The sequence below is a fragment of the Gopherus flavomarginatus genome, chromosome 5 (assembly GCF_025201925.1).
Source record: "Gopherus flavomarginatus isolate rGopFla2 chromosome 5, rGopFla2.mat.asm, whole genome shotgun sequence".
Lineage (NCBI taxonomy): Eukaryota > Metazoa > Chordata > Testudines > Testudinidae > Gopherus > Gopherus flavomarginatus.
The window spans coordinates 79197873-79220966 of NC_066621.1; the positions used below are offsets into that span (position 1 = coordinate 79197873).

Below are 23094 nucleotides of genomic sequence, written 5' to 3' on the forward strand. Positions count from 1 at the left end.
GGGCAACTCTCCAACTCAGCAATGCTACTTCAAAGGAGAATAGTACAGCCGTGCTCTGGTGTTTGCTCTGGTTACCAGTTCACTTCCAGGTGTAGTTCAAGATGCTCATTTTGACCTACAAATCCCATTCAGGATTGTGTCTCCTCCCTTCTTTTAACCTAAGACCTGAGGTCAGTTGAGATGCTCTACCTGACAATCCCTGAATATGTTTGTCTGCGAGTTGGGGGAAAGGCATTCCCAATGTATGGTTTCGACTGTGAAAGTTACTCCCCACTTTGCTCCTACTGAGCTCAGATTCATTGACATTCATCCCATGTTGCCAGGGCAATCCATTTTTCCAGGCTTTTTCTAAAAGGGCTTGGTTGAGTGGAATGGGTGGGGAAGGTCTCAGTTTTTTAGCATGAGGTTGAGTCATTTTGAGATTTTTTTGTAATGTGTGTGTGGAGACTAGACTGTTCATATGTTCAGAGTTGCAGATAGGCACATTGTTTATTAGCATAGTTTTCTACATCTCTCCTCTAAGAAAAGCAAGTTCCAAGTCCAAGGAGGAAAAGTTTCCTGTCATTTCTCTTGTATATGTTATGTATTTAATCAATGAACTCATTTTATCATTTATAGGCACTTAGGAGGGAATTCTATTTTGAATTGTTAAGAAGGTCTCATATGGGACAGAGGACTTTTTCTGGCCCTCTACACCCATCAGCACAGAGGGTGAACTTAGTGAGTGAAATTTTGTCAGGCCTTATGTAGGCAACGCTTGTGGGGAGAATCTTTGTGCCCCCTCCCACTATGCACCCGTGGAGAATTTTAATGATAAAGCAATATTCTTACAAAACACTTTAAATACGCCTAAGACATTTTTAAACTACCATTGTTAAGGCTAAAAAAAATAACAAAAAACCTCCTGATTTAAGTCTGAAAAAAATTCAAGTAAGTTGTTTCTTTGCTTTTTTCACTTAAACCACTTGAAAAATGAAACTATAATGGTCAGTTTCTCTTTTGTTTAGAGTCAGTTTCACTTTCTGGGTCTCAGGCAGTGGATTCCCAAGACTGCAGAGTAACATTTGTCTCTTATTCCATTTACAAAGAAAAATGTTTTTACATTATTGTAAGTTATGAAAACATTGCTATTCAAATTAGGCATAGTAGAATTTATGAAATCTATTTTTCTCCTCCCCAAAACCTAAAGTTGATACAAAACTATTTGTCAATGTTTCTTTAACTACTTTTAAAAATACAGGAAGTATACCAAACATTTTTTTCTTTCTAATAATAAATAATAATAATAATAATTTTAATAAACTTTCAAACTCCTGTAAAAGCTACAAAGGGAACGGAGAAACTGATGTTAACAGTCATAATTTTTGCTTTGCTCCAAGTTGTAGTGAGAACAATGGAAAGAATAGACTTAATTTTATTTGTTCAATCTTTTGGTTTTGGGTCTTTTCACAGGTGGACAATTACTTGGAGTTGGAAGATTTTGACACAGATGATGAATTCGGTCAAGGGACATATAGTGGTATGTTTCTTTTCTTTCACTCTTTTGCTTCCTCTCTGTCTCTAACTCAAAATGTATGAATTTTCCTTCCTCTTTAGATTCTGAATCAGGCTGTGGTTAGGAAAAAATAACTCATGCCTTCACTCTGGAAGAGAATATTGAAATAATTTCTTTATCCAAGGTTGTGAGCAGTTCAGTACAAGTAACAGCCTAAGAGTTATTATTCTGGCTCCTGGTGAATGGTATTTTTTGATAACTGTTCCTGAATTTTTGTCCACATTTTTATTTTAATCATTCTAATTCTTGCAAAATTTCTCAGCAAGGCTACCAAGAGATGCAGAATCCAGAAGTTCTGTCTGTTTTTACTGTGGAAAAACAATTTCACTCAAATGTGGACCCATGTTCACTATAAATATTTCATCATAGTGTTAACATTTCACAAAGTTGGAGCCATTTTGAATTTGTAGAGACATGTCCCACAAAATTGCAAATATTTCATTGCAGATATTTCATACACCTATAGTAATTTTAACCTCCTCCTCTCAAAAAAAATCCTACAGGTGAAATTCTGCCAGAGTATATCCTAGATACTTTTGTGTCCCCTACCACCCACCATTACCACTGTGCTTCAGAGCACCTTGCACAGTCTTTAACAAATTTATCCTCACAACACACCTGTGAAATAGGAAAGTGCAGATGGGAAACTGAGGCACAGATTGACCACACAGCAATTAAACACTTGTGGCTGGCCCAGGCCAGCTGACTCAGACTCGTGTGGCTGTAAAATTGCTGTGTATAGACATTAAGGTTTGGGCTGGAACCTTTGTTCTGGGGCCACAAGAGGGAGGAGGGTCGGAAAGCCCAGGCTCCATCCCAAGCCCGAACATCAAAAATTGTTTAGCCCTGCAGCCTGAGCCCTGTGAGCCTGGGTCAACTGACCCCAAGCCAGCTGTGTCTGTCCAACGGCTCTTTTATTCCAGCGTAGGGATACCTTAAATGTCTTGCCTAAGATCACGCAAAGAATCTGTGGCAGAGTATGGAATTGAATGGAGGGCTCTGAGTCCACAGTGAATGCTCGAACTGCTTGACTATCCTTCACTTCTCTGTGGGTACAGAGCTTCCATTGAAGCCAGAGAGCCTGCAGGAGAATATTCAAAGTCTGGCTTTAATTCGCAGAAGAAAGAAAATAGAGAGTTAATGTTTTGTTCTTCACCCCTGGCATTTCAGAACACAGGCTATGAGATTGCTCTCCTATATTAGGCCCGGACAGCAAAGGTTTCTATTCAGTGTGATGATCCTTAGTTCCATCATTTTTCTTTTTATAGATTTCCAGGACTCAGGTCTGAGTACACCTCTCAAATTCTAAGTTATCTGTTAAAGAATTTAACGTTCCATAGGTGCAGTGTGTTTACTCTCTAGGCTGCTTTTTGACTGGAAACCTGAATTCAGATCTGGTTTATATCACTAGTGAAATGAATTAAGTGATCTTAATCTAATCCATAGTGAACACCTGTTCCTATTTCAGAACAGGTGACAAGGTGATAGGTCTGAAATAATTGGCAGTAGGGCTGTTGATTAATCGCAGTTAACTCACACAGTTAACTCAAAAAAAAAATTAATCGCACTTGTAAACATTAGAATACTAACTGAAATTTATTAAATATTTTGGGATTTTTTTTACATTTTCAAATATATTGATTTCTATTACAACACAGAATACAAAGTGTACAGTGTTAACTTTATATTATTATTTTTTATTACAAATATTTGCACTGTAAATATGATAAACAAAAAAATTGTATTTTTCAATTAATCTCATACAAGTACTATAGTGCAATCTCTTTATCGTGAAAGTGTAATTTACAAATATAGAGTTTTTTTGTTACATAACTGCATTCAAAAATAAAACAATGTAAAATTTTAGAGTCTACCAATCCACTCAGTCCTACTTCTTGTTCTGCCAATCGCTAAGACAAACGTTTTTATTTACATTTACGGGAGTTACTGCTGCCTGCATCTTATTTACAATGTCATCTGAAAGTGAGAACAGGCTTTCGCATGGAACTTTTGTCGTCGTTGCAAGGTATTTACATGCTAGATATACTAAACATTCGTATGCCTCTTCCATGTTTCATCCACCATTCCAGAGGACATGCTTCCATGCTGATGATGCTTGTTAAAAAAATAATGTGTTAATGTGTTAATTAAATTTGTGACTGAACTCCTTAGGGGAGGATTGTATATCTCCTGTTCTGTTTTACCTGCATTCTGCCATATATTTCATGTTATAGGAGTCTCGGATGATGACCCAGCACATGTTCATTTTAAAAACACTTCCACTGCAGATTTGACAAAACGCAAAGAAGGTACCAATGTGAGATTTCTAAAAATAGCTACAGCACTTGACTCAAGGTTTAAGAATCTGAAGTGCCGTCCAAAATCTGAGAGGGACGAGGTGTGAAGCATGCTTTCAGAAGTCTTAAAAGAGCAACTGTCAGATGTGGTAACTACAGAACTCAAACCACCAAAAAGAAAATCAACCTTCTGCTGGGGGCATCTGACTCAGATGATGAAAATGACCATATGTCGGTCTGCTCTACTTTGGATCGTTATCAAGAAAACCCATCATCAGCATGGACACGTGTCCTCTGGAATGGTGGTTGAAGCATGAAGGGACATATGAATCTTTAGTGCATCTGGCATGTAAATACCATGCGACTCTGGCTACAATAGTGCCATCTGAATGCCTCTTCTCACTTTCAGGTGATATTGTAAACAAGAAGCGGGCAGCTTTATCTCCTGCAAATTTTAACCAAACTTTGTCTGAGTGATTGGCTGAAGTAGGAATAGGTGGACTTGTAGGCTCTAAAGTTTTACATTATTTTATTTGTGAATGCAGTTTTATTTTGTGCATAATTCTACTTTTGTAAGTTCAACTTTCATGGTAAAGAGATTGCACTACAGTACTTGTATTAGGTGAATTGAAAAATTCTATTTCTTTTGTTTTTTACAGTCAAATATTTGTAATAAAAAATTAAATATAAGGTGAGCACTGTACACTTTGTATTCTGTGTTGTAACTGAAATCAGTACATTTGAAAATGTAGAAAACATCCACAAATATTGAAATAAATGGTACTCCATTATTGCTTAACAGCATGATTAATCGCACGATTAATCATGATTAATTATTTTAATCACCTGACAGCCTCATTGGCAGTTCTCACTCATGGCAGGTCCGTCCCTAGAATAGCACAGATGATGATCAGGAGTGAAGAGCGCTGGCAAAGGTGTATAATAGCTTACACTGAAGCTTCCCACTCTTGCCTAGCTATATGATGCACTCTCAGTCATTTTTGTGAGCATTAATATTAATCACATACATTTAAAAACACCAAGTTAAGCAGATTGCATTTAAAAAGGTTGAAAACTACAAAAATTATCATCTGCTTTCCCTGCCTAAATACAGATTTATGGTAGGAATGCAAACGATATTGAGTTAATCTGGCAATTGCTGCTTTTATGGGTGATTATAAAATAATCGTAATGGTCTGCCTTCACTACTGCAGATTAAGACTGAGCTAACTACTATCCTTTTATGTGACACTTGATTTAGTTTGCAATAGCTGCTCTCCTTGGCTTTTCCCATGAGAAAACCTTCATTGCCCTTTAATGCAGGAGTAATCCGTATCAACTCTCAGCAATCTTCAGTGTACGTAACAACACTAAGGGTTTACATAGTGTAGTATAGCCTTGAAAGCGCTGCACAGATATGAACTAATTCCTCATAATCTCCTGTGAATAAGGCAAATAGCATCCAGAGTTACAGATGGGGAAACTGAGGCACAGGAGTTAGCTGTATATTGCCTGTGGCAACAGTGGAGACAATTGTAAAGCTGAGATAGAATTCAGGACTTCTGGGCTCCTGGTCCACTGCTCCGAGTACTAGACTTCACTGACTGGTTTGTATCTTGTATGTTAAAACCATCCTAATAAGCCTAATGAGAATGAAGGTACTGTCCTCTATACTGTAGAGTACACACCTGTAAAAAGTGTAAATCTTAAACATTAATGAACACAAGCATAATTGATTGCAGGTGTTAAAATGTCCCAGTTGAACTAATGCTTTTTTCAGGTGTGTCTTGGAGGAAATCACACTCTTTTCTTTCCTTTTTAAAATTCTGTGTCCAACTAACTTGTCCTTTCAGGGCTGGTTGTAGCTGCTGCTTATGAACAAAAGAATTCATAGAAATACTATGGTCTCTATAAATCAGATCGCCAATATACAAATAAATTGTAGTTATTTTAGTTAGACAGCAGTCTTGCAACTAAAAGCTGGAACTAGTCTTTGAATTGTGGGAATTTGGCATAATAACTAGTTAGCTTTGCAAATCTGATTCCCCAAACCAGAGCTTTAACCCACAGTGTACAGACAGCACGTGCATGGTGCACACCATTTAATCTCTCTCTTTCTCATTAAATTTAATCTCTGACTGTAAGTAGCTTAAGGCAACAATACAAAGGATCATAAATTCTCATGGGACATGGAGAAATACTTGGTTTCCCCACTGTGGCAGTATGATTAATTTTACGTCTAACCTTTTTCAAGAGTGTTGACAAATCATTTTCTGCACTGCTCCAAGAATGGCTCAATTACTGGGTCTTCTCGAAGTGAAATGTAAAATAAAATAAAAAAATCCTATATGCATAACATCTATAAAAATCTCAAAATGTGTAAAGGACACAAGTAAATATAAATTCAAAATGATTCTGAGTGCTGAGTGAGGGGAAGAGCATCAGAAATAATACCACTTAGCACTTATTTTGCACTTTTTATCTGTAGATCTCAAATGCTTACTCATTTCCCCCATTTCACTGATGGGGAAATGGAAGCACAAAGAGGGGCTTGAGAAATTTGTCCAAAGTCACTAGCAGAGTTTCAAACAGAACCCTCCTGACTTCCAGTTTTAGGGCCTTTTCATAGACCTCCCATCTCCAAGTTAAGCTTAAGCTTTCAATATATAACCTTCTGATTTTTAGGGGTTCATGACTTCATGGTAAAAATGCCCTCCACGTACGAGCTCATTGGGACTTGGCATTCTGTAAAAGACAGTCACTGTCACTTCCAAAACCTCTTTTAAAGGTGATGTGCAAGAGAACTAAAGTAAAATGGTGCCTACACACAGAGACATATTCAAAGAATCCCAAGAAATAATAGAAGAGCTATAATAGATAATATTTGGGTTTAAAGAAATTTTATTGCACGTTGTGATGTCCCAGCCCCCAGGACTCACTGTCTTTTAAAATCTCTATGGAAAATTAGTAACTAGGACAAACATTTCCTTGTAATAAGTGATTCAGGGCACATATATGGAAATATTATTTTTTCATTGCTAAGAGCCATTCTCAGGTCATGAGGCATGAGCTGCCACTGCTTCAAATAATTCTTGGCAGTGCAAATTATAATGGTTCTGAGGAACCATTTTGATTTACTGGGGGAATGTTCCACGTACTGTACTGGGATGGGGAACCTAGTGTCTGACTCATCTAGAGCCTGATCTTACCCCATTTAAGTAACTGGGCGTTTTATCATTGACTTAAGTGAGAGCAGGATCAGGCCTTAAATACAATGATACCAGTACGAGAGGCCTGTCAATGGGGCTGCTTGTGTGAGTAAGGGTTTGCAGTATTGGGCCTTAGGGCCAGCAGCAAAGAATAATACAGTATCCTGTTGAAACTGCAGGGTAAATGCAGAAGGGAGTAATTTTCTAAGGCCCCAGTTCAGAGCACCATCCCTAATCAGCAAATCACCTAAGTATGTGCTTAAGTAAGGAATTTGCTGAATAGGGATGGATGTAAGCATTTTACAGAATAGGGCCTAATGGTCTAATTTTGATACACTCATATTGAGTAGTACCTTCCTTTGCAAATAGTCCCATTGGAATCAATGTAATTGAAGAGTAACAAACTATTCCACATGTGTAAAGGTATTACAACCTAGCACTAAGCTGGTTTAGGACCACAGGACACTATGGATCTGATATTCAAAGGTGCTGAATACCCACAACTCCAGATGAAGACGAATGAGGGCAGTGGGTGCTCAGTACCTCTAAAAATCGGGCAAGCTATCATCAGTTAACAACCACTTTAATATGTTTTTCTGTGGGTGAAAAGGATCATTGCCCATTATTTTGCATAATCCATGCTTACTTGTTTACATTTTGAACCTATATTTACATGCAATAAAACAGCCTGGGGAACCAGATTCAGAGTAAGTACTGTGAGTTTTTTTTAATACTTGGAAAAAAAATCCATGAATAGCTTGTTGTTCCCAGCCTCTGCTAGTTTTAGCACCACTTCAAGACTGTTTCACATGAGGTAGCTCTTTAGGGCTGACAACCTGACGCTTGAGAATCAGTGGAGATAGGAAAATTGAGCTTTTAAGTTTTCTATTTATTTACCAAACCTCTTGACACCCCCTAGCAAAATTTTTTTGTCAGATGAGTTCTGCAAGTGGTAACCTATTTTGGCCCACAATAGTTAGACATGGTGGGTTGTAATGAAGATATACAGTCAAGACTTGGAATTTCTTCACTCTTGTGAGTTCAAACCAGATCCATAACATTAGCATTAGTTTTTTTTAAAGTTTAATTAATATGTCAGCGCTACATAACTACCTAAGACATTGGCTTATTTAACAGTGTTCACTGATTTAGCAACCACTTGCTGCTGATCCATCATAACACCAAAGACTAAAGATAAGAGAATTGCTCAGTTTCTGAATTTGCCCTGCTATGCTGTGTTGTATGTTACTAGAATCCCAGGATTTCGCAACCACCTCATCCAGGAAGGTGATTCTCCATAGTATTAAGAAAGGTGCATTCCAAATCCATCTTGCTTTTCTGATATCAGTTCCTTCTCAATTATCTCTATCTATATGATGTCATGGCAGCGTCCAAGGCAATCCTGTTGCTAATTAATCACCACCAGTGACAATGTAATTAGCAGCTTAATTAGGATCATCATCTTCCCCTAGTGCTATAGCTAAGCCAGCTGTGAGGTACTGGCTAGATCTTACAGAACTGTACAGTTCCTGTGGAACCTCCCACTGAGAAGGAAGGCTGTCAAGACTCCCTAATTTTAATCTCCAAAGGAGTTTCTTGATGAAACTTTACCAAGGAAAGCAGCATTTACTGATTAGGCTCTCATTTGCTGTCACACAGCCAGGGTACAGAGAAAATGCTCATTTCTGACATGTCTACTGGCAAACAAAGGTTGATTACCACATTCTTATGGATTGAAAGAAATCTGAAACATTGTTTGCATTACTAACAAGCTTTAAAAAATTAGGACTGACATCCTGAGTATGACAAAGCACTTCTTGCTGAAAGCAAAAATACATTTCCTTCTGTTGTCCTAATTTTTAAGTGTTGTCTTTTGGAGATTTTGTCAGATGGTTTCATTATGGGGGTCCCCCTCCCCTCCACAAATTGGTCTATTGGGAATAAACAGTGACATATTTGTTCTTTATACAGAAATGATCAACGATTTACATCAGGAGGGAATGCTCAGGCAAACCTCCTGCAATAAGTACATTGAGCAAGTGAATTTGAAACAAGTTGGGGGAGATTCCACCATATTTAGATGTTGGCCCACTTCTTCCTTCTGTAGCAAAGGAATAGTTTTGATCCCTATGAGCCATAATTCAATGGGTGTGTTCTAGTGCCCTTGCTGGATTATGGAGGGGAGATACAGTTGAATTTGTCCTGAACTGTGACAATAGGTACTTATAGCCGGTAATCAAGTCAACCTTTGACCTTTTCCTTGTTAAATAGACTAAGCTCCTTGAGTCTATCACTGTAAAGCTTGTTTTCTAATTCTTTAATCATTCTCATGATCCTTCTCTGAAATCTCGCCAATTTAGCAACATCCTTGAATTGTGGACACCACAACTGGACATAGTATTCAGCAGCAAATACAGTGGTACTAGTAACCGTTAATGCCAAATACAGTGGTAAAATAACCTCTCTATTCCTACTTGAGCTTCCCCTGTTTATGCATCCAAGGATCACATTAGCCCTTTTGGCCACAGCATCACACTGGGAGCTTGTGTTCAGCTGATTGAGGGGCCTGATGGCTAAATCTTTTTCAGAGTCACTGCTTCCCAAGATACAAACTCCCCACCCCATCCTGTAAGAATGGCCTATATTCTTTGTTCCTAGATGTATACACTTACATTTAGCTATATTTTTGTGTAGGACCAAGAACCATTCCCTGCCGGACCTCACTAGAACACACCAGCTCCAGCTCACAGGTATCATGTCTCTTGGGTGGAGACCATGTCTGTCTCCCTCCTGACCAGAGTTTTTCTAGGCTGCTTGGTTCCCTGCCTTCATTGTGAATTCTCCAGCAAGCCAGACTGCCTAGACTGACCAGCGCTGCACTTTGCTTTATCTTCAGAGAGCACACAACCCTTTATAAGCAAACAGTTATTCTTAATATAAAAGCATTGCAGAGAAAATATTACAAACAACAAAAATACCTACATGCATGCTAATAAGTTTACCAGAGATCATCCCCAATTCTAGTAAGGGCTGTGGCAGGTGTCAGTCCTTTCAACTCTTCCCTAAAACTTGCTCCCTGCCCCCTGGGGAGAAGGTTCTGTCTGTTTGCTGGATCAGGAAGAAGACCCTGAGACAGAGTAAACTCTGGCTATTTATCCAAAAGTCCTTTCTTTGTCTGCCACTCCAGATGGTAGTACCTCTCTGCAGGTGTTACAACATGAATAAAGTGGTCTAACCAGCCTACCCTCCTCCCCGCTGTTCTTAATTCCTGGAGACTGTGGTCACCCTCCTTCATGGAATTATATACAATTCCTGGCCCAAAATGATACATATACTTAATATAGTAAGATCTCCCAAAGATCCCACAGAAAATTGCCATATCTAGTACACCTACATGGGAACAAACATTTAATAATCGGCTCTTCAATGTAGCAGACAAAGGTGAAACTTGATCCAATGGCTCAAAGTTGAAGTTAGATAAATTCAAACTGGGAATAAGGCATACTTTTTTAATAGTGACAGTAATTAACCACTGAAACCATTTACTAAGGGTCATAGAAGATTCTCCATCACTCACCATTTTAAAGTTAAGGTTGGCTCCTTTCCTGAACTATATGTTCTGGGAAGTTCCATGGCCTGTGTGATGTAGGAGGGTAGACTAGATGATCACAGTGATCCCTTCTGGCCTTGGAATTGATGAATAATGGAAGGAGCTTCCTTTGCAGCATGAGGCATGGGTCACTTGAAGGTTTAAACTAGTGTAAATGGTGGAGTCTCTGTAACTTAAAATCTTTGAATCATGATTTGAGGACTTCAGTAACTCAGCCAGAGGTTGGGGTCTATGACAGGAGTGAGTGGGTGTGGTTCTGTGGCAATGTGCAGGAGGTCAAACTAGATCATCATGATAGTTTCGTGGCCTTAAAGTCTATGAGTGGTTGAACATGTCAAGGCTTAGCACACACCTATTAGCAACCTTACCCAGGTTCTTTCTACCTTTCAAAAGGCTTTGCTTATCTAATTGATCTGGAGGATGTTCAAATATTATGGAAATGAGAGCCAATACAAACCCCTAAGATACAAAGATTTATGGAGCAAAATACAAAGAAGTTAGGCTGAAAGGTGAAAACTTTAATTCCTCAACTTTCATCTTCTGGCTCATGATTTGAACCTAATTTGAGATCCCAGGGGGGATGAGCTTCAGCTCTTTAATAAAGAAGAGTCCCTTTTACAAAGCCACTGTGTATAATTTTGCTGACTTTAACACAATAAACAATCTTCAGAGGAGAAGCTAGATGAAGCTAGACCTCCCTGGGACATCTATAACCTAAATAGAACAATGGGACTATATAAATTCATCTCCTGTCAGCAAAACGAAGAGATGTGGCTGGATCATTGCTCTCTTGTGAACTTCCCAGGTGCCCCACCATACCCACAAGTCACCCCAAGAAGTCTCTGTCTCCAGGGACAGGCTCCGTCCTATCTAGTTTACAGATGAAGAAACTGAAGTGAAGTGATTTGCCAAAGGTCACCTAGCAGGTCAGAGTTGGGGATAGACCCCATGTTTCCTGTCTCCCAGTCCACTGACCTCTGCACTGGCCCTTGCCTCCTCTTTTAAATAGAGGGACATCCAGACCGAAACTTCCCAAGAGTTTGGGGGTCTCCACGATCTGTGGTTTTTATTTAACTTATTTGAGAAATTGGGGCCAGTCATCAAGTTCGAATTCAATTTGACTTCCCCAAAGTACAGGCATTTTTTTGATCTGGCTTTTGGTTCAGGACTGCATCTGCTCTAAAGATAAGTACCTGTATTATATTTTGTACAATGAGAAAAATATAATACAAGTGCTACCAAGTTTCTGAGCTCTGCGAGATTTTAGAGTATGATTTTGCTAAATTATACATTGAGTGGAAGGATTGAGTCAAGTATTTTGTATTCAGCAGGGTCATTATTGCTTCCAGGAGAGGTGGAGCAGACAGCAACTTGCTATACACCTTCCTTTGATCAGCCTACTAATCTGGAGTTTGGAACCTTGTCAATTACACAACCATCAATCAGCAGAACACAAGAGATATGAGGTCAGATTTATTTAAACATAGTTTTCTTTTTCCTGAGTGGATTTTAATGCTGTTTCTATGCAGGAACAGAGGGATGTAGAGGGAGCTTTGTGATCCTTGAACTGTTAGCAATTTATTTTTAAATATATTAAAAAAAAATTAACAAGTTAAAGTAATTATGCTCTTTGATGGAACAGCTCCTGATTTGTGATGCACACTGCTGTTGTATAATAAATGAGCCGGTGAAATATATCACTTTTTTGCTTACCTGTAACTTTAGCCAATACATTTTTTGACAATTGGTAAAGCTTACATGCTATTCAAGCAAACCTTTGTAGCTCCTGACCTTTTAACAAAACATTAAGTTACATAAAATGAGGGACCATTTAATTTCCTGTTGGCTTTGACTGTATTACACTATACAAATTCTTGCTGGGGTGAGTGCAGAAATCCATGTCCCAAATTGCAGCTAGCGAACAATTCCTTTAATGCCACGTTAAAACCAAAACAAACCAAAACAGAAAAAAACAAAACAAAAAAGAATCCCTAGAACATACCTTGATCACAGAGTTTATCTTTTGGAAATTATTGTCACTGAGATGCAATTCAGTATTAGCACTGTCTACCAGGTGAAGTGCAGAGGACTGGACCATGGCATGACAGCAATCAGTATATGTTTTAATTTAAATTGCCCCTTTCTCTCAGAATTTCAGCCCCACTCAAATCAGAAATGTAGGTCTAGAATGCTTGCAGGCTTATTTTAAGTCTTTAAACCTCCTGAAAAATCAGCCAGTGTGAACATTAACTTTAGAATAAGGAATTTTTCTGTTGCAGAGGTGGTGTGGTGGTGGTGTTTTTTTGTTTTGTTTTGTTTTGGGTTTATTTTGGTTAATCATTATAATAGACGCTGAAATGTTAAGATTGCTTCTGGCTAAAATCAGGCAGCTTTGCTAGTTTCATTTGGTTATTGATATCCTATGAGGCTTAAATCAAGATGATAAAGATGTTTGACCAATGAAGGATTGATGCTCCTGCATTGCATATGCAGTTTTGCCTGCTGAGCTCAAATGTATTTGATTCTTTGCAGTCAACACTAGAAAATACACCGTTAACAATTCTGCATTGGCAGGGAGATGGACTAGATACTCTAATAGGTCTTTTCCAGTTCTAACGCATATGGTTCTGTGATTAAAACAAAAACCTCTGAATGACGTATAACATGGTAGTTAACCTCCATCTTTATACATTTAGAAATATACTTTTTTTTACACAAAAATACTATGACTTATTGAAACGCATATCCCAGGAGATTAATGTATGGGGACATAAAGAAGAAGGGTGTTGCAAAAATCTCACGTGTTAACAAATGAGTGCACATGATACTGGAAGCTACAACTTGTGAGAAGTGGATGAAAATCCCATTCACTGCAGCATTTATTTCTATGAGAGGAGCAGTTTGATCATACAGTAGAACCTTGGAGTTATGAACACCAGAGTTATGAACTGACCAGTCAGCCACGCACCTCATTCGGAACCAGAAGTACACAATCAGGCAGCAGCAGAGACCGCTGACGCCCCCCCCACCCCAAACAAATACAGTACAGTGCTGTGTTAAAAGTAAACTATTTTAAAAAAAGAGAAAGCAGCATTTTTCTTCTGCATAGTAAAATTTCAAAGCTGTATTAAGGCAATGTTCAGTTGTAAACTTTGAACGAACCATAACATTTTATTCAGAGTTACGAACATTTCAGAGTTACAAACAACCTTCATTCCTGATGTGTTCTAACTCTGAGGTTTTACTATCCATAAAATAAACGGAGTGTTATAGGGGACAATGGAAGGATGTGAAGGTGTGCCAACGTGCTCAATGCTTTTCCAGGTACAAAATGAAGCTAGTTCCTACCTTAAATTATACAAGTGTTTATGGCCATCCACTTAGACAATATAGTTAGGGGCTAATTTTCAGAGTTGCTGAGCTCCCACAATTCCAACTGAAGTCAATAGGTGATGTGAGTGCTCAATACCTTGATAAACAAGTCCTAAGCTCTTCAGGGCAGGGAACCTGCCATGGGACATGGGAGAAGATTATTTCCAGAGGCTCAAAAGAGCACAAAATCATCTCCATCCTTTCTTTCAACCCAAACATGTCCCAGCCAATCAAAACAGCTGTTGGAGGAGGGCAATAAAATAATGGCCATCTATGCTGTGTTACTGGGATTCGGCTTTTCTATGCCTCACCCCCTAAAAATACTCCAAACCACTAGTATGCTACAGGATGCTGAAGGAGAGTTCATGTCCCTGACATACTGTGTGAGGGATTTGGGAGAACGTGTAGTTTTCATCAAATGGCCATAGTTAATGTGTTTACTGAGGGGAAATTACATGCAAGTGTGCCTAATTGTTAAAGAGATGCTCATCTTCCTGAAAATTATCCCTCTCTCGGATGCAATGAGAACAAGGATGAGCGATTCAGTAACTTGTTCATTTTGGCTAGCAACTTAGCTTCTACTTTCTTTAGTGGTTTTAGGCATGTGTGCGTCTCCTTATAGTAAAAGTACCATGTGCTGCATGAATGCTGTCACAAACTGCAGCTTGTGACAGTGTTACTGCAGGATTTGAGTCCATTACCCTAGAATACTCATATCCCCAGCTCAGACAGCCATCCCTTTCTCGACTCCTAACTCATGCCTTTCCTTCAACCCCGCCATCCTTTTTCTCCACCCTGTGTATTCATTTCTGCTTCCCCAGTTCCCGCCTTTCTTGCTCTCTTCCCCCCAATGTTCTCTAGATGAACATAAACTTTCCATTCCATGATACATATATCCTTTCTTCCCTCATCACCTATCTCTCCAGTTAAAGTATTTATATAGTGCCAATCACTGTGTCATTATTAATTATTATTATTATTTGTATTATGGTAGCACCTGCAAGATAAAATCCTGTCCTCACTGAAGTCAGTAGCAAAACTCCCACTGATTTCAATAGGTTCACAATTTTACCCATAGTCTTGTACCAAGATCAGGGTCCCATTGTGTTAAGTGCTGTACATACCCATAGTAAAAGCAAGAGCTTGCCTCAAAGAACCTCTAGTCTCAAGACAAGACAGACAAAGGGTGAGAGAAAGAAAATGCCGTATGTCTATGCTGCAAACCCCCCCGCGGCAGCAAGTCTGATAGCCGAGGTCACCTGACTCAAGATCGCGTGACTCCTGCTACAGTGCTAAAAATAGCATTGCAGATGTTCCCGCTCGAATTGGAGCTTGGCTTCTGAGATCCACCCTTCTCTCTGGGTTTCAGAGCCCGGGCTCCAGAGTGGAAATATCTACACTGCTATGTTTAGCCCCATAGTGTGAGCTGCATGAGCCCGGATCCATTAAGTTGGGCTCTGAGAATCGTTGCCACAGGTTTGAGGTTTTTTTTCCAGTGTAGACGTACCTATAGGTTAAGTGACTTGTCCAGTGTCACACAGGAAATCTATGGGAAAAGTGTGAATTGAAGCTAGGTTTTCTGATTCCCACCTCAGTGCCTTAACATCCAGACAATCCTTTCTTTCTCCAAGTATCTTAGCTCGTCATTACGTTCATGTGTACTCTGCCTACACACATTTTTTCTATCTTTTCCACCTGGGTATTGAGCTGATCAGTTTTCCCTTGAATGTGCAATATATTCAGCAGTGTTTATCTGTGGGGAAAACCCTTTACATAATTTAAACAAGAGAACTGTAGATTGCCCCGAGTTATGCAGAAGTAGAGGTTAGGAAGGACAGAATCAAGGCTTTTAGTTCAATGTATCTGCACAGAGATTAAATAAAAAGACACTGAATTGCCAACTATTAATAGACTTTTGAAACTCTCAATTTTAGGGTGTTTTATTTACAACATTACTTTGCAAAGTGGCTTCCAGCACAATGCTCCAGTTATTAATCTGAACATTACATTCTTTCCTCTTTAATTTGGACTTGTGGTAGCTGTGAATGAAAATGATTCTTCCTTCAGAGGTGTCTCCGTTTGAGTAAATCACGTGGGCTATGTTAAGAAAATTGGCAGTTCTCTGATAGAGCATAAATTCTGTTCCCAGAGATCTTCCAGAAAAGATTTCAATTAGATGTTAAATTAGACATACACATATTTCTCTCAGCTCCTTAGGCAAAAATAACAAGATAATAACTTGATTGACTGTTGTTTTTGTTCAGCTGTGAGGGATTCAGTGGTCCGTAGCAGAATTTTTTCCTTTTGAAATAAATCAGAATTTCAGTTTGCAATCTAAAGGCCTTTGGTCTGATTTCCTTCATACGAGGCTGAAATGAACTAATACTTGGGAGAAGATAAAAACCAACCAAACCCACTGCTTTCAACGCTTGCCTGAGAGATGAAGTGCACAAATAGACATACAACTGAACTAGACTTTTTGAAACTTGCAATGAGGAGATAACAGAGTGAAGTCTGGTGTGGTCTACTCTTATATCCAATTTCATTTGGAATTACATGTACATTTTTCTTTTTTACAAACACTTTTCCATTACACATCTGCATGTTCATGAAGTGGTTTAGTTAAATGCAAATCAAGACAAGGTCATAGTGCTGAATGTGTATTCTCAATACCATAATAGCTTTGGTGCAGAGGTGACAGATTTGATTTTGTAGAACTGCTACAAAGGTTTATGGCAATCTAAAGTTTTCTTAATTTAATTACCTGTAATCATGGTATCAGACACTATTACAGCTAGAGCAAATGGAAAAACATTTTGAGATTAAATAATACTTTATAGGGTTTGTTTTTGGATTTTTCTCTTAAGTGAACACTTAGACCGAATTAAGTTAGATCACTGTTAGATCTTAAGGGCATCATCCATGGCATCATATTTTAACAGGCTTCTCCAGGGAGAATTAGTGGAATGGGTACTGAGTGAGTTGAGGGAGTAGGACTTTAGTTTTGGTGGGTCAAGAGAACTTGTTTGTGGATATTGACTCTTTATTGAATTGAGCTTTATTTGAATATTGTTTATAAAAAAAGCATTCTGCGCCTAAGATTTGACCCAAAGCACACTTAAATCAATAGAAAGACTTTCAGGAGTTAGACAGGTACAGCTGATGAAAGGATATTAAACAAATCAAGACACGTAAATACCATCCGTGCTGTCTGTTCAGTTCTAGAGTCAATAGTTTTAGCTTTTGCAGAAAACAAGGTTTTTGGCGGCAACACTAATCCTGGCAATGGAGCCACAGTTACTGACCTTCTGCAGATCCGAAATCTGATCCATTCCTTACCGAAGTCAGTGGGACGACTCACGTGCAGGATTAGACTCTTATTTCCTAACTGTAAGTCTGTTCAGCACAAGAAGGGTGATGAAATTTAAGCCGTTTGCATAGAACAGAAATAAAGAAATTGAACTTCTGAAAGTGCATCCAAAAAGTGAAGGGAAAACATTCTAATTCTTCCAAAGAGACTTAAAGCTAAGTTAATGCTAGTCAGACTCATTGAGACCTGGAAGATTCTACTCCCACATATTTAATGTTGTGCATTTCCTTTGGTTTTTTTTCCAGCAGATTTTGCAAACTGGAGGGTAAATATTTTTGATTGTAATCCATCCCCTCCTCCTGCCACCAAAACAAAACAAAACAAGAGTCATGCTTCAACATAATGAGGGTACACTCATTGCTGCATTATTAGCTCTGCACCATCAAAAAAACCTCATTAAAATTATCATGAGTGCTTCTTAGCCTTGTGACTAAAATCAAGTGTAGAGTATGATCAGTTTAATATCTACTGTATGATCAAAACCTACTCTTGCAGGAGGTGGATCTGGTGATTTTACAGATCTTTTCTATATCTAACTCTAATGGCTGTGATTTATTATGTGAGATTCATTGTGGCAATGTGACCTCTTGCATAATCTCAGCAGAAATCCCATGGGATAATGTGACTCCTAAATTGAGTAGCTAATGAACACAAGTGTGAATTTTAAATATGGGCTAGAGTGATTTCCTCTTCTTTTGAGGAAGCCTCATTTTCCAGGATTATCCCCAAAGTGATCCTATGTTTTTAATCCTAGCTCACTGATGGATGTTTGTGAGTCTCAAAATAAATTTCAGAGACTCGTAAATATTGTTAAACTATGACCCAGTGACGTTTTGACGCAACAGGATGACGCACTACTTTGTCATTGTGCTATGATTTAAATGTCACTTTCCCTTGATGTACAAGCCTGTTCCATTGTACAGTCCTAATTGGAAATTCCAGTTAGCTCCATTAGAACCCTTCAGTAGGTCTTGATTGAATTCTGCTGGACTCTGTTGATTTCAGGTAAATTACAAGTTTGCACTGAAACTAGTAGTCCAGTAGACCTGTTACTGTGTTTCAAAACTTTGTTGCCAACTAGAATGAATAGGAAGCAGGAGTATTCTGAACAGGAATTTCTACTAGATGGCAATTCCTAATAAGACCTTGAGGATTTTACAGCTTTCATCTGTATGGAAGAAACAAAAAAGAGCTTAGATTGGATTTCATGCTATGACATAGAATTCGTAGCAGTTTTCTCACATCAGCTTCCATGCCTGCTTTCACTTCAGCAGCCTGAAAAGCTGCTCATCCTGCAAAGCCATTGATGTAAGATCTTTAAATACCATGATAATCAAAATCAATTTTCATTTCAAAAAGTAGAAAACTGATGCAAAAGGTTGTCAATTTAGGTGGTCCTGTGAACTTCAAGGGAATATGGAGGCAGGGGGCCAGGGGTAGAGGTAGGGCTAACACTTTCCGCACCAGGATTCTGTAATGTAAGAGATCTAAGGTAAAGGCCAGACATTTCCTTCTATAGACTACAATTTAATGAACTTATTTGAGGAAAAATAGGTGGATTATAGTAGAAAACTATGTGTGCCTGCTTCAAGTTACATTTTACTGCTTCTGCCAAGGTCATTGTTGATACCAGATTTTCTGTCATGAAAGTGCGAGTGACAAAAGTTAATAATAGTATCACAGGAATTAGAAATAGGAAAGATCTGTGACTGTGAGGTCATCTGGTCAACCCTCTCACCAGTACAAAATTGTTCTCCTGTGCTTTGTCTGGTCTTATTTAAACTGACTCAAGAGATGGGGCAGTCCCCATGGGAAACTGGTTGGCAGTGTAATAGAGCTCATGCTCAGGAAATTGTTCCTGATATCCCACTCACATTTTCCCGTTAATTTTACCTCATTGCCCCTTGTTACACCTCCCTTGAACAATCCAAGGTGTTACTAATTGATGAAAAAACCTCAACCCCAGTGTGCATATAGTAAGATGTTGAGCATCTGGCACAAAGCTGCATGTTACACAAACTCAAGTGGAAAACAGAAAACAGAGCAAAACAAGTCTAGGCTGAGATTTTCAAAGGTGCTCACGGGATTGAGGCACACATCTTTTTTCTGTTTTGCACTCAAGCTGGTGTAAGTGCTGATTTGTGCCACACTCTTGATATTTTTGACTTGTGAATTCTGAAGTATCCCATCACATGCAAAGCATTTGGGGCTCAATCTTACAAAATGATCTGATCCAGTACAGCACCTAAATGTTTAAATGCTTTGCTTGTGTGGGGCAGGAGTGTTCAGCACTTTGTAGCATAGATATCTTGATGCTCAAGAAAAAAACATCTTACTAATAATGAATTGTCTATGATTATTGAAGCCCCATAGGGTTATCTACACTGTTCACTGAGGCCCGGTTCTGACTCAGGTTAGAGTCCAAGCCCCACTTCTGTCCACACACAAATCAGTCTGATCTGGGTCAGCAAGCACTCAGGTCCTGAGAACTAGGGCCCTGCCTGTTGGGTGGATCAGAGCCGAGTCCCCCTGTGACTTGGGTCAAAGCCCTGTCATTTAGCAGTGTGGATGCAGCTTGAACCACAGTCTTGAGTCAGAAGGTCTGTGTAGTACAGTGTGGACATGTTAGCCCAAGTGTGAGACCCAGGTCCAGCAACTATAAACCCAGGTTTACAAAGCAGTGTGGATGCTCAGGCATGGGTTTGGAAACAACAAGTCCACAAACAAACCTAGGTGCCACGCACCCCAGTGCAATGTAGACCTACCCATAGACGTATTATGCTAAATCGAGCAAAGCACAGGGAACAACCCTGTACTGGTGGATAGCAGGGAGGATGTAAAAGGTGTGCTAACAAGATGTCCCCATCTGTAATTTCTAGGATTAGTTTTATCTAGTGTCTTATTGAAAACATTTTATGCTATGGTCCCTCTGCTTGTCCTTATTAATATGCAGCCTTTAAAATATTATGATTTACTTATTTATCTTATTTATAAATTGTGCCAACTGAAGTCTTTTCCAAACACATTTATAATTAAAAATATTCAATGCAGCATGTGTCAGCTGACCCAGTACTGACTAATCTGCAATACTGTACCTCCCATCGACCAAGTAATCCATTGCACACCTCTGCAAGCAACTTCTTTGGTTAAAGGAAACAGACCTTGCAGTGATTGAATAACTGAAAATTGATTATGCTTCTTTGCTCCTTATAGGCATTCCCGTTGCTACAAAATGTAGTATCAGTTGAGTAAACAGCACTTAAAACTAGCCAAAATCTTAAAGTTGCGGGACCTATCCTTGCAACTTAATGTAGCTCTACCTATTTTTTCCGTATCCTCACAACCTGCTGCTACAAGTGGTGGAAATGTAATAGAAGTATGCAAGGGAGGTTTTTTGATTCCTTGCCTTGAGCAAAAATTAGTTAATGATATTCATTCCGATACAGTATGGTACAAATGGGGCATATTAAATGGCTTAAATTAGGTCAAATTGAATAATTGAATTTATTCTTTTACTTAAAAACAGCTTAATCAGCTGAGAGTGCTGGAGTCTAAAAAGTAGTTTAATTAAATATTAATCAGGAGTTTATGTTTTGAGCTTCTTTATCATTACTTGCTGCTGTTTTATTTATATTGCTGTATTTTTTCCTGTTGCAGCTATGTGGGGATGAAGTTCAGCTGTTCTCCCTTGATGAAGAATTTGACTATGACAGTGTGCCATTGACCCCCAAGTTCTCTGAGACTGAGATGAAGGCCATTATAAACTTATCTGAACAGAAAAAAGTAAGGATCGGCCTTAAGTCTGAAGACTGAAGCTGATGGACCTTGCTGAACATTCTCTGTTATTCAGCTGGAAAAATATTTGTAAGGGGAAAATCCAGCTCCCTCTTCTGCAATCATAGAGGGCTCTTTTGCAATGAAGCCAGCGTGGGCCTGTCATAGAACCTGTGGGATGTTCATATACTCCAGTGTCTCTCAAAATTTTGTACTGGTGACCCCTTTCACATAGCAAGCCTCTGTGTGTAACCCCCTCTTATACATTAAAACACTTTTTCATATATTTAACACCATTATAAATGCTGGAGGCAAAGTAGGGGTTTGGGGTGGAGGCTGACAGCTCATGACCCGCCATGTAATAACCTTGCGACCCTCTGAGGGGTCCTGACTCCCAGTTTTAGAACCCCTGATAAACCCTGCGCAGCACTGGGCTGAAGTAGCCTCTGCGTAGTAGTAGTATATATTATTTGTATTACTGTAGTGCCTAGGAGCTCTAATCATAGATCAGGACCCCATTGTGCTAGCTGCTCTTCAAACACAGAACCAAAAGGTGGTCCCTGCTCCAAAGAGCTTACAGTCTAAACATAGCAGCTCCACCGCCTCTCTCTCTGCCCCCTTTACATATCCCTAGAGCAACTTGCCTAGGTACTCATACTGGATGCTGGGGTCTGGATTGATTCCTATATGCATACAATTCCTACATATATCAGTGGGTTTTGAAAGACTTAAGCCCTGGTTCTCAGCCCCAGTTCCAGTTGCTTTGTTGTTCTCTGGCAGCATGAAGCAACAGGAATGGTTCATTAAAAGGCAGCTAGGAATTCCTGTGTTGAAGAAAAAATCTGTGAGTGGCATACAATGTGTGCAGTGCTAGAATAATCACTCCTTAGGGGTCAGTATAAACCGGTGTAAATTAGACTACGTTTTGTGCTGACTTCAGCCCCTAACCAGCCCAGAGTTGTCTCAGGGCCATTTTTGCCTGGCTCCCTCAGGAGTGTAAACATTAGCTTGTGGCAAGTGAGCATTCAACCTTTAGTCTCTTTTTCTGGGATTATAAGGTGAAAAGATACAGAGCTGTGGACCAGTGATCAAACCCAGGAAGGATTTTGATACCTTCTGTGTGATTTCAGTTCTTCAGACCAGTAATATTCCTATTTTTTCAATGTTTTTTCCTTATGTGGGTTTGAATTAAGTGTGTATAATTCCTGAAAATCACAGTAACGTCTTTTCTTTTTTTTTTTTGGTCAGGAGAAGCAGAATAGCAGTGATTTAACCCATTACCTAACTTGACAAGCAAAATTTCGACTGAAAAGACACACATTTCATACATTTATATAGGAAATGGTCCCAAGGTTTTTCACCACGTGACGTACATTCAGCACCACTGAAATGCAGCAACCTTGGGGTGGAGAGTGAAAAGTGCATACATTATACTGCATAGCATGTTAGGAAAGGAGACCATGTGGCCAAAGTCCCTGGGGAAGATGCTTACTCTTACACAGAGAGTCATGAGATATGTAGGACTCAGTCCTTCTTATTTTTCATGAGCCACTGGGGCTATTGGATGAATAAAAGTACCAACACCTGGTCCATAATGGGTCAGATACATACTGGTGTAATTCCATTAATTTTAGTTTATGGACCAACAATTCATCATTGGCATAACACCATTACCTTTGCCATAGAAGATTACAGTGATGAGTGTGGTACGAATGCCTGGTTAGATAGCTTTGGAATTGAACAACATGCAGTTTAAATACTTTGAATGAAATCCATAAGGCTGGATGGCTGCTCCAAAGCCAACAGTTTCCATGAGTGAAAAAGGGGCATCCTCATTCCAAAGGAAATGATTTGTTTCAATTATATGGCAAATTATAAATAGGCACCACTGACAGCAGGATATTTTT

General features: G+C 39.1%; 1 protein-coding gene across 8 annotated transcripts in view; it reads left to right on the plus strand.

The window, feature by feature from the left end:
• IFTAP (intraflagellar transport associated protein) overlaps positions 1-22402 on the plus strand; it is a 59324-nt gene extending 36922 nt beyond the window's left edge. For 7 of the 8 annotated variants that reach the window (XM_050955525.1, XM_050955524.1, XM_050955522.1 and 4 more), the window contains 3 exons: positions 1453-1519; positions 12000-12128; positions 21069-22402. In XM_050955525.1, the coding sequence (XP_050811482.1) occupies positions 1453-1519; positions 12000-12128; positions 21069-21226 (354 nt within the window). In that variant the 3' untranslated portion in view covers positions 21227-22402. Of the gene's footprint in view, positions 1-1452; positions 1520-3789; positions 4523-11999; positions 12129-21068 lie in introns of those variants that run through there. The other variant, XM_050955529.1, reaches the window with a different exon arrangement.
• The last annotated feature ends 692 nt before the right edge of the window (positions 22403-23094 follow it).